The sequence below is a fragment of the Porites lutea genome, chromosome 1, assembly GCF_958299795.1.
Source record: "Porites lutea chromosome 1, jaPorLute2.1, whole genome shotgun sequence".
Lineage (NCBI taxonomy): Eukaryota > Metazoa > Cnidaria > Anthozoa > Scleractinia > Poritidae > Porites > Porites lutea.
This window is the reverse complement of record NC_133201.1, coordinates 44,616,542-44,629,287: the sequence shown is the minus strand read 5'-3', so window position 1 is coordinate 44,629,287 and position 12,746 is coordinate 44,616,542. Positions and strand designations below refer to the sequence as shown.

The 12,746-nt window shown below is 40.6% G+C and overlaps 1 protein-coding gene across 1 annotated transcript in view; it reads left to right on the top strand.

Annotated features, from left to right (window-relative positions):
* The first annotated feature begins 3,059 nt into the window (after positions 1-3,059).
* The window catches only part of LOC140952186 (uncharacterized), an 11,014-nt gene continuing 1,327 nt past the window's right edge, over positions 3,060-12,746 (top strand). Inside the window, exons 1-2 of the mRNA XM_073401611.1 lie at positions 3,060-3,698; positions 7,330-7,593. Of these exons, the coding sequence (XP_073257712.1) occupies positions 3,347-3,698; positions 7,330-7,593 (616 nt within the window). The 5' untranslated portion in view covers positions 3,060-3,346. The remainder of the gene's footprint in view (positions 3,699-7,329; positions 7,594-12,746) is intronic.

Below are 12,746 nucleotides of genomic sequence, written 5' to 3'. Positions count from 1 at the left end.
CCCATTCGCCGTCCGCCGTCAGTCTTTTTACAGAATCATGCATTTTTGGTGGCGACCCTACAGCATGAAATGATGGAATGCCCATAACACGGAATGGCGGAAACGTGGAAAATGGCCCCAAATGCTAAAAGACGAAATGTCTCCCTTAATTTTGAAAAATAAAATAAAAATGACAAACAACATAGAATTTAAAAAATAATAATAATGGGATACATAAAACCTAGCTTATGAAATAGATGTGTAGTAACTTTCCATGGAATCGCTAAAAAATCGCAGAAGGCGGAACACCTAAAAATATCAGTGTTTCACCTTGTTTGAAGGGTGGTCGCCACTTGCAGAAAAAGGCGAAAAAAAACAAAGACTGAACTGTTTAAAGTTTGGTATTGACTGAACGTTTTGGAATTTTAGTAAAAAAAAATCCAAATGTTTGAAAATTACCAGATATGAACTTGCCAGAGTAATTTTGTTGGTCTGATGCCCATTTGAAGGGAAAAAACTCGTCTACCCGGAGTAGTCAATCGATAAAAATCGATAGCAATCAAGCGATTTTTATTGATTGATAACGGAAATCGGTGAAAATCGATAAACTAAATTGCTGTGTCAAATCGATATTATCGATTTTTCACGATTTTAACGATTTACAACGGTAAGTCCGACATTGTTGTCTTGTTTTTATTGGCATCAGTTAAATAGTACTGCTGAGAAAACACATCCACGAGTAACAACTGATCAACAGACATGAAAAGAAGAAATGTGGAAACTATTACAGACACAAGATTCTCTCTAAAAACCGCGAGCCTTTTGTACATAATAACAGAAACGGTTCGGTTTTATTACATTCATAGTTCTCGCAGGCAAGTACCACGAGAAATACAACTATAGACAAATGATTTCCCAGCCACAATTTCGCGCAGACATCCTCTAGAGTCGAAGAGATGCCCGAAATTCAGACTAAAAGATTTCTCTGGATAGCTTTTCACCGTTTTCCGTCAACAATCGATAAAATCACTTGATCGCTAACGATTTTTATCGATTTCGATTTTTATCTATTGGCTTCTCCGGGAAGTAACTACACGTTGAACTGAGGTTATTTTGAAAGAGCGGCAGATCTAAATCGTGAAAAACTGGAAAAATGAAAAACCTGGCCAATGTTGGCCATCCGAAGAAGACTTTAAAGCAGGTGTTAAAGAAAAGAGATAAGGTTTTTTTAAACTTTTCTTTAAAAAAGTGATAGTAAATTGTTTAATCCTTCGACTCTCAATATGAAATCAGTTTTCATCTTTGGATGAACAGAAGAACAGATGTATCTTCCGATAAAAATCGATGGAATCGGTAAAATCTAGATAAGTCGATAAACGAAGGGAGTGTGTCATCGACTTCCACCGATTGATCGATGCAATCGGTATCAATCAAATCAGATTTACCGATTTTTATCGATTTATCGATTGATAAATGGATACCAATTTTTATCGATTAAGTACTCTGGGCTATTTAAACAATTGAAACATATTTAACTCTAGACTACGTGTAGTCCCCCATTTTTTTACTTTAAGTTCAAATAAATGTGACTATTTCACCACTTTTATGATTGCTAACGCAAATTGAAATTTGAGACATTTGTCCAGATCCGAGACCAGATGTTAAAGAGGTCAACAGACCCCCTTCAGTTTCGTCTGGAAAAAACAGACCTTCACGACTGTCACGTACGTTGTCGGATTTCAATACAGTTACACAGGGACTAACCTGACATCAGGCGTTATCTATTTATTTTTTTTTCTGCTTCTCTGCTTCAGAACAGATTACAGAGATAAAGGGAGGGGGGCATGATCACAGACTACATTGGGACCTAAATATTGAACTTTTAAAAAGGAAAATGTTGGATTTTTTTACAAAAAAAAAAACATACAAAAAAAACGGAGTTAGGAAAAGGCAGTCACTAGACATGTTGTGTGACAGAAAGCAACTTACTCCCCCGGGTGGGTACTCCTGGGAATCCTTGGTGGGGGCCAAAAATGTCATTTTCCACACCCGTTTTTAGACCAGACCTCTAAAATCCACACCTGTTTTCAGACCTGGCCTGTAGGCAGAAATTATGTCATCATTACTTAGACTAGAGCGCAAACAAAAAAATTATTCAAATCCATTTAGAATTCGCATATTTCTCCGTCTTTCTCTCACATTTGGAATTGAAACGATAAATACGTTCATACACTCCCGTAGCTCCCTCGAAAACCATACCCGATCCCAGACAAAAATAGGCAAAATCTGTACCCGTTTTCAGATCAAAAGGCGCAAAAACCGTACCCGAAGCGGGGGGAGGGGGGGGGGGGGCACATACCTATAAATATATAGCTTATATAAGGGAGTTACCACTCCCCGGGCTTACTCGCTTTAACGGAAAGAGACAGGAACTCAACACTCACATGTTTAACCTGTTACAACGACATCTACTTTTTTTACAGATTTTTTTATCGAACTTTATATATACACCAGTACTTTATATTCCGTCTTTAAGGATTTGGGGCGATATTCCACCATTCCGCCATTCCACCATTCCATGATTCCATTCTTACATCGTTCAATGTTGTTTTGGCGGAATTTTATCATCAGCTCTAACTCTCTCCGAATACTTGGGCCCAGGCTCCTTTTATGGGTGAGCGTCACCTCGTAAGGTTGTAAGGGCCCTTACACGAGCCCTTACACTGAAAACCTATTCGTAATTCGTGACTCAGGTGACTCATTTGATAAATTGACCTCCTTTTTGTGTGTCAGTCACTTGATCGGAGCGCAATGCGGGGAACGTATGTGGTAGTCTATGTCTAGCCGCACCTTGTAACTGTAACACCAGTAATATAGCCTTGAACAGAATAAGGTGGAATCTTTAATTGACAAAACTTGGTAACCGGCCTTAGACAACCACTTGTGTATACATTTTTCCTTTCCCAGTGCAAACCTAGCCTGCGAACAGCAGACGTATTTCCGGTCGACGACCAAAAATACGCCTTCTGCGGTCAGTAGTTGATGTATGACCCCATGAAATGTCCTGAGACACAATGGTGCCATGTCGAGACTCTAGGCACAGATTCGCAAGCTAATGCAAACCGGGAAGTGTTTAAGTTCTAGGAAGCAGCTTTTTCACTTCCGGAAAGTGTTTTCAACTATTCCGGGAAAGGTTTTTAATTCCGAGAAGTGGCTTGGGATCAGTTTTCAATCCTGTTTGTCCCAGCAGGCAAGAAAGGTCGCACATTGCTCCAAGATACGCTAGGAGGACCAACTTCTTTACCTTGCCGGTTTGTGGAGGTCTCGTTTCAGCAGGTTTTATAGCACTGTTAATTTAGAACTTGTAATGAATCGTTTATCCGGACGGTCACAATCACGATCACCGTCACCACCACGTTTGAGAATGGATCGTTTATTCAGAAGGTCACGATCACGATCACTGACACCACAACGGCGGAGAGGGAATCGTTCATACAGTCGGTCACGATCACGATCACCGTCACCACCACGGCGGAGAATGAATCGTTCATACAGTCGGTCACGATCACGATCACCGTCACCACCACGGCGGAGAATGAATCGTTCATACAGTCGGTCACGATCACGATCACCGTCACCAGTCAGAAGACCGTCTCGGTCACCGTTTTACTCAGGATCAGCAAGCGGTAGCGGAAGCGATGGAGAAATCAGGGAAATTGGTATGTTTTTATCTGTTTGGTAAGGTAACTGATCGATATAGATAGCTCATGGGGCACTGAAGGCTTTGTCTAAGTCGTTTCTAATAGATTAATTCAGGAGTAACTGCAGAGTAGACCTTGTCACGGTTTTCGACGCCATCTTGACGAGTAGGCAAACGCGTGAGAAATTCATACAGTGTTTGTATGAGAATCTAATGTCGAATAATTTCCGTAGAACGGCTGTCCTGAAAAAAAATATGAATTGTAAACTAAAGCTTCACTCCTAAGGATTCTACTGAAAAAAATTGAGGGCGTTACATGCACTAGCAGACCTATAACCACTTTTTAAAATTTCTATACATTTGTCTGTAAGAAAGTCCCGGGAAAAATTAACAGACAAATATATGGAAAATCTAAAGCAAGCATCTGGAGAAATTTAAGCACAGGTACTCCCCCCATTTTTTTTAGTATAATCCTTTGTTTTGTAGCCTTAGTTTAGAGGTCGTATTTTTTCACAACAGCCGCTTGACGGAAATTATTCGACATTAGATTCTCATACAAACACTGTAACTTCTTACTCGTTTGCCAACTAGTCAAGATGGCGTCGAAAACTTGCTTATTTTGATGACTTCTATCAATGAATTCATGTTTGCTCGTTTTTAACTCGATATTTCGCCGAGAAACTAAAAAATAAAGCGTCCTTCGAAATGACCTCATTTGCATAACTGACAACGTCACAAAGTAAATTTATGGAAAATTGCTAGTCGCTCTATATTTCGACCGTTATTCGGGCTGTTTTGCTTAGATACATTGAAGAAAAAAAAAATTTACTGTATTACACAAAATTAAGAACTTTCCTGGCAAAATTACACTCTTTAAAAATTTTTTTAAAATAATTATGCAGAAATATATATGCCTTGTTTATATATATATTTGTAGAGGTAATAGCATGATTTGTAGTCATATTTGGCTTAAATACCACGAGTGATATTTCAAAATTGTTATACGTAATTTCATGAGCCGTTAGGCGAGTGATAGCCTGAATTTCACCCGATTACTTCGAGTCGTTATTACTCCCTCAGTAACGTCTGAATCGACCGGCCGTTAATGCCGTCCAGTGACGTCACTACTCCTTGACCTTTCCTTTAATTCATGCAAAAAGCAAAACACGATTTTCAAGTGGCAAACCGAGAAATATCGTTTGGAAATGTTTGCATGATACAGAACTGCTTTATTTTTTTCGATTGTAGTTCATGTTTAACGTTCAAACTATCAACTGCATGCGGTACAACTCTGAACCGGTTGCACTAAATTCTAAAATCAAACTCGGTCGCAATCACGCAATGAAATAAACACACACACGGAACACTTCGTTCAAAAACACAATGATTTGCTTTAATTGAAAAGAAGCCATTTGGTCCTTAACGAAGAAAAAAACTAGGAGACAAGAAAGAAAAGCTAACAGAATCATTACACTTGACGGTAAAAATAGCAAGAAGGTCGAGTAATTCAACATTGACCTCAGAACACTTCGCGTAAACAAAATCACCGGCCGCCGAAACCACAAAGCGGCTCTGAATGAAAACTCACTTACCGACTCTCCGCGATGATTCTTCATTCGCGGTTCAATTTAGCATTTCAGTTTCGAAGACAGGGGCAATTTTGCTGTTTAAGAGATAAAGATTAAGCTTATAGAAATGTTTGAACTAACCGAAAGAATGCCAGGGATGCGATACGCTGAATATCAAATGATAATCCGGCTAAAATTTTTCATAATTATACAAAATTATGCGAATGTTTAGACAATCAACCAATCAAAATCACTACCCGGTTTTCGGGTAGTGAGTGACGTCACTGGACGGCATTAACGGCTGGTCGATTCAGACGTTGTTGAGAGGAGAAAACGACTCGAAGCAATCGGATGAATTTCAGGCTAGGCGAGTGAAATTTGAGACAATTTTGAAATATCACGAGTGGTACTTATGCCAAACATGACGTACAAATCATGCTATTATTTGTTTATACTACTACCCGCAAAAGGTCTGTAATTTTCACATGTAGGTATTTCAAATTAAGCTGAAGTACCACTGCTCTAAACCAATCAAATTGCAGAAATTTCTCATGTAGTAGTATAAGTATAGGTAATAGCATGATTTGTAGTGATATTTGGCATAAATACCACGAGTGATATTTCAAAATTGTTATATGTAATTTCACGAGCCGTTAGGCGAGTGAAATTTGAGACAATTTTGAAATATCACGAGTGGTATTTATGCCAAATATCACCAACAAATAATGCTATTATTTGTTTATACTACTACCCACACAAGGTTTGTAATTTTCAGATGTAGGTATTTCAAATTAAGCTGAAATACCACTGCTCTAAGCCAATCAAATTGCAGAAATTTCTCACGTAGTAGTATACTTGGCGGAATACGGGTTTCCTGAGACGGAAGAGTTTAATTTTTGCCCTTTCCAGTAAGGTATAGCTTTATACGGAACTGTAAATAACAGCAGAGATATAATTTTTTAAAGTTACCTGGTCAATTTACTTTAAAAAAAAACCTGAAGAAGACGATGAGTTTTTAATTCATAACGCCCGAGGATGACAACCATCTGAAAAACTAACAGTCTATTAGTCAGCATTCTCAGAACTCTCAGTATACAGTCAACTCTCTCCAAGACGGACACCTTTGGGACCGGCACGAAGTGTCCGTCTTAGAGAGATGTCCGTCTTATAAAGAGTCAAATAAAGGGAATAAGCAAAGGCAGGGACCAACTCTAGGTTTCCATTTTACAGAGGTGTCCGTCTTATAGAGGTGTCCATTAAGAGAGAGTCAACTGTAGTCTGGTGTATTTTAAAAAACATCTGTTAAAGAAAAGATTCCTTTGGTTTTGTCTTGGATAGCAGACGGATAAGACGAAGAAAACAGCAAGATTTGGAAGGGAAATAAATCATTTCGGCCCAGTGATTGATAATCTTTCTGAACACCGGAAAAATCCAAAATTTTGTCGATGATTCAGTTAGCTAATGCCCTTGGTTCACCCCGGAGTGGCAAGGAAAGAATAGGGTTAATTTGTTGTCAATTTTGACCGTCGACTTATCATTTGAGTACATAGAAATCAATACTTGTAAGAAACGCCGCTGAATACCTTCTTTTCTCAGTTTGTCGAATAGCTTCTGTCGGGGTATACAGTCAAAAGCTTTTCTGAAATCAACGAAGCACGAAAAGAGAAGGTTTCTTTTTTTCTGTGGCTTAGATTTTACATACTTAATGTCAATAAGCGTTTTTATAATAAAGGTGCAAGGTTAGGCGGGTCACCCTTCTAACCAAGCAAACTTTTTATTTCTCGTGTAAGCGGTTTGCTAAGTTTTGAGTAGGTGAGTGCCCCTTCTGCCCGAGACACGTTTTCTCCATATAAATGGGGTCTTGCAGAAATTTACAAAGAAGAGGAGGTTAATGTGACTCCCGCAATAGTGTAATACATTTATTTTTTAGAGAGAAAAGGAGGCAGCAAACTATTATATCTATTAGTATCTATTATATTTTAACTGTAGGTGTCCCCTATTAGTAGAGGGCCTGCCCCTCGGCTAGTTTTTCTTTCTTGACACATAAATAAAGTTTCTATCTATCTATTTCTATCTAACCAGCAAAACAGATTGAGGAAAAACGGATTGAAAAAAATTCGTTTTCTGAGCCTTGGGAGGATAGCGACTTGGTGCTCACGGTGGAGGACGAGCCATTTCATGTCCATCGACAGATCCTGAGCTTACACTCACCGGTGTTTAAAGCGATGCTGAATTCTCAATTTAAAGAAGCCACAGCAACAGAAATCCCATTGCCAGGAAAGAAAGCAAATGAGGTTTTAGATTTCTTGAACGCGCTTTACCTAAAAGAAACAGCTGAAATAACTTGTAAGTAAGATATCAGTAAGGCAGCGTTCACACCTGGCGCCCGGGCACGGTGCCCGAGTACGGTAATTGCTGGGCACTAATGTAAACACGCCCTTTTTTAAGTACCCAGACTCCTCGAATCCGTGCACCGTGCCTGTACCCGATTTCAAAATGAAGTCTGACATGGCAAAAGGGAGTAACTATTTACACAGTTACAGCCTGGTACTCAGGGTGTGAACACAACTTCATTTTGTGCCCTTACCCAGGCAGTAGTGCTCGGGCACCAAGTGTGGACATCACCGTTAGTTGCCTTAAAACGGTCGTATCTTTACACAATGGCCACTTTTCGAATCAGGAACCTCCAGGAATAGTCCATTTTCACAATGACGACATTTGATTGCAACTACCAGAATTCATTTCTTTTTTGCCTTCTTATTTAAATTTGTCAATCCCGGTGAGGATTAAAAGACAGTGGCCCTAATTTGCACAAGAACTCGGAAAAAAAACTGAAGCATCATTCTGGTAGTTGTCGTAAACTCACGTCATCGTACAATTGTCTTTCTAAATAGACAATCGTATAGGAGGAGATACCGCAATAAGCGCTGGCAGACAGGAGAATGGTCCACACTAAGGACTCAGTCTTTGATCATTACCCTTCCGAAGTAACCCTGAACAGTGCATGAACTGTCGCAAAATCTGTCTGAAATTCCACCCCAGTAAAGTCATGCTAAAGATGCTGTTAAACGGGCTGAAGCCCCAGCCAAAACACAATTATCGCGGAACAACACACAGGCTTCAGAGAAGGACGTAGAGCAACAGATTTAATCTTCAACCTCAGAATATTGTGTGAGAGATAACTCCAACATTATAAAGACCTCTATTACGTCTTTGTTGATTTTAAAAAGGCGTTTGACAGAGTATGGCATAAAGCCCTTTGGTATACTAAGAGGCTTTATAAAAATTAGCGCCAACCTGACCCGAGTCATAGAGAACCTCTACAGCAAGGCCACCAAAGCAGTCTACCTTAATGGCGACGTAGGAGACTGGTTCAGAACCACAGTGGGAGTCAAACAAGGCTGTCTACTCCCATCGACTCTTCTCAACATATTTCTGGGGAGAATTAAAACAGGAAGATCACAAGGGAACAGTCAGCATTCGAGGCGAAAAGTTGAGCAATTTACGTCCTGAGATGACATTCTGAGCTTGGCAGGAAAAGAGGAGGAGTTAGCCTCTCAGGAGGATCACCTGGATAAGACCCTTTCAGACTTTGGCATGGAAATTAGCGCAGAGTAGACCAGGCAAACTGATGACCAACAATTCAACGTAGATGCATTACCACTGACATCAGGGCAGGAAATTGGAAGAGGTTGATAGTTTAAATATCTGGGCAGAGTCGTCACAGATCAAGGTTTCAACCCTGAAGTACTGTTTAGAATTGCACAGACAAGAGCAACACCAGCGAGACTAAAGATTATCTGGAACGACAAGAATATCTCCTTTAGCTCAAAGATCAGACTCATGCTCTCCTTCGCTGTCTGGATACTCTTGTATGCCTGCGAATCCCGGACATTCACAGCGGACAAGCATCCAAAATAAATTGCAGCCCACTGAGATAAGATGCTTTAGGACCGCTTGGCATCTCATGCTTCTTCTTTAACGCAAAAGATCTCTCAGGATCCGTAGACGCGCGCACTCTGATGCTGGATTATTCTTAGGTCTCTCTTCTCAGCAAGCCTGATAGCCTACGATGGTGTACTCCTTGTCCATTCACAGATGTCTGTTATCCAACATCTCCGTGGACAACCCCGCCCTCCGTTTCCAGCAGCTTGTCCATGCATGACTGTGTTAGCCAGTCTAAGCTCACTGGGATGTCTCGTGACATGGCCGAAGGATTTCATTTTCCGCTCTTGCGCAATTTGAATTAGGGGTTTTTGTACTCCGGCTAAGTTTTCCACCTGTTCTTTCAATGACTCGTTTGTACGTCTGTCCTTTCAAGAGATGCCAAGTAATCTTCTATAACACTTGAATTCAGACGCATTGATCTTCTTTACAATCTCTTAGCCTGCGCCCGCGCCGGTTACGTTTTTTAAAGGCCGCGCCAGGTGATAAAAAACAAACTGGCACCTGCTTTTATTGTATGTCCAGGATTCGCATCCGTAAAGTAAAACAGAAATCACGATCGATCGTAATAATGTCAATTTCACTGCGAAGCTAACAGTTTGGCCTTTCCACAATTTGTCCATTTTGGCTAATGACGACATAGCCATTACTGTTCGTATCTTTTCCTTTATTCGTTGATCTACCTGAATCAAGCATACTACAAGCCAAGTACTTGAATTGAGATAACTTAACAGGCGTTCTTAATGTCTCCGGTGTTTTACCTACGGCAAGGGTCTTACTTTTCTCTGCACTATTGTCCACTCTGAATCTCGTCGACTCGGTGCTCAACCTATATGGTAAGGAATTTTAGTTCATTGCACTTATCTTTGATTAATGCAATGTCATCGGCGAATCGAAGGTTATTCACCAGCAATCCTTGAACACAAAAGCCGCCTGTCAACTCTTCAACTGTTCTGCTTACAATCTTCTCCAGAAAGACCTTGAAAAGACTTGGCAACAAAACACACCCTTGTCTCACCACAACACTACATGGGAACTTCTCGCTAAATTTCGCTCCAACCCTCACTTTGCTTGTTGACTTCGCATAAAGTTGCTCAATTGCTCTCATAATGTTGTCATCTATTCCCTATTAGTGACCTTAAGCATCGAAGACGACGAACTGCACCGTGAAAGGACTGGGTCGAGAACGTCGTTCACGGCGGGAAAATTCGAGAGTCAAGCGCTCGCTTACTGTGGACGACGAGTTTCCCATGTAAACAAAGGAAATGCGAATGATCGAAGTGTTCAAAATGTCTTTTCACGGTCTGCCCTGAATGTTCCTTAGCGCTTTGCCAGTGTTCCTCTAGAGATGCTCCTTCTTCCTTTTCTTTTTTCTTTACCTCGGAGCTGTTTTCGTCGGCCAACTTCTCCTTTCAATCATTATATCTTCGAGAGCTTTTGGCCTAGTTCGGTCTCTTCGCAAGTGATTCAAGTGGCATTTTCCAGTTGGCGTATTTTCGCTTTATGCTTGGTAATCAGCAAGGTCAGTCTGCTGTCTCTCGTGGCTCTTTTATTGACTTTGAATTTCGGATGATCAAGGCCACTCAGGTTTACTGGTATCTGGTTCGGTACATCTCCCCTTTCCTTGCTTTTTATACGGATTTTGCTAGGGTTCCATAACTAACACTTCTCCGCATAGCACCAAATCATGTTTGTCTGACCTCGCCATCTCCTTTACAAAGAAAAATAGAACCAAAGGTTACTAATGTTTGGAGACAAGTCACTACAGTTCTTAAAGAAAAAAAGGGCGGAACAGGAATATGATTTAACATCTTTCTGGCCTGTAAACCTTTTTGTCTCGCGATAAGCTGGAAAACACAAACAAGAAAGTTTCAATGGGACTTGCTGGTGCTTGTTTACTAAGGCCTATATCAATCGGTTTTCCTGGTGTTTTTAGTACAAAAATACTAAGCACAAATACGTTGAAAGTGGAATACGCAATTGAGATGAAATTTCTTTCAGGAAAGTGGATCTAGGGGGGTAAAAATGCGAGTAAATTTACTCACGTTCACTACTTGACGCCACACCACTGGTTTTCACGTTCTCGAGAGCATGTGGACGACGAGCCGAGCATATGGAGTAGCGTTCAACTCGCCTCGACCACTTCCGGTAGGTCGTCGTCGTCCCATTCGTCGTCAATGCTTAAGGTCCCTATTTCCTTAACACTGCCCATATAGCATTATGCCATACCCTATCAAATGCTTTCCTGTAGTCGACGAAATTCAAGAATACTTTTGGGCCGAGTTCGATATATTTTTCGCACAATTTTCTGAGATTGGTCACTTGCTCCGCTGTCCTTCTTCCTGCTCTAAAACCTGCCTGACAATCATCCAACACAGACTCCACAGTTGGTGTAATTTGCCTTTGAGGGATCTTTAACATCGCGTCGCTAGCATGACTGAAAAGTGCAATTGTTCTATGGTCAGCACACTTAAACGACGCTTTCTTTGGGATTGGAATCAATATTGACGTTGTCCAGTCTTCAGGGCAAATTCCCGTTTTTAGGATCTTGTTGCAAATATCATGTAGTATCTCTATAACTTCCTCTCCACCATGCCTTAGTACCTCTTCTTGGATGTTATCCACCCCAGGGGCCTTGTTATCTTTTAGACTTCTCCCAGCTTCGTTTTCCTCGACCTCCGCTTTAGTAATCGACGGAGCTGTTTCATTTGGTGGAGCAGCACTCCTCAAGGTGCCAAGTATTGTGTCATCCTTATCAATTTGATAATTGTATAGCTCGTCACAGTATTCTTTCCATCTCCTTAGAACATCTTCAACATCAGTTAGTAACGTCCCATCACTGCCTTCAATGATAGTTGTTGCGTCTCTATTCTTGTCTTCAGTAAACTTGTTAACAGTCTTATAGGCTTTCTTTGGGTTTCTATGAAGATTATTCTCAATAATCTCCCATTTCTCGTTGATCTACCTTTCTTTCGCATTTCTTGTCTCTTTCTTGACAGCTTTGTTTGCTTCTTTATATTTTTCCATGTCTTCATCACACAGTGTCCTTTTTCCTTCTGTTGTCGCATTTATCTAACAATTCCGCCGTGATCCATGGCTTCTTTGCAATGCATTCTTGTTTTTACCAATAACTGTTGCCGCAGATTGGTTCATGACTTCTTTGAATGGGTCCGTTTGTTCATTCACATCGAGTAAAAGTAATAGTGGTGCAAATTTGCCACCTATTTGTGCTTTGAACTGGTCGGCAATGTTGGGGTCTTTCAACTTTTCAACGTCGTACTTGATACACACTACTTTTTCTCTGCATTTTTTCAGTAGTTTAACTTTTATCGCTATCATCACCAAGTGATGGTCACTCCCAACGTCTGCTCTAGGAAAGGTTCTAGTACCCTTCATTTTGTATACAAGATGTGCGACTGAGGAAAATTGACTTTTAAGTGATTCAATGCTGCCCGTATTTTAGATCTCCCTGTACGCGCATCGGTTAGTGATGCTGTGGCGAAACTGCATTGGAAATCCCTATTGCGCGGGAGAGCCGAACCCTGCGCCATTTT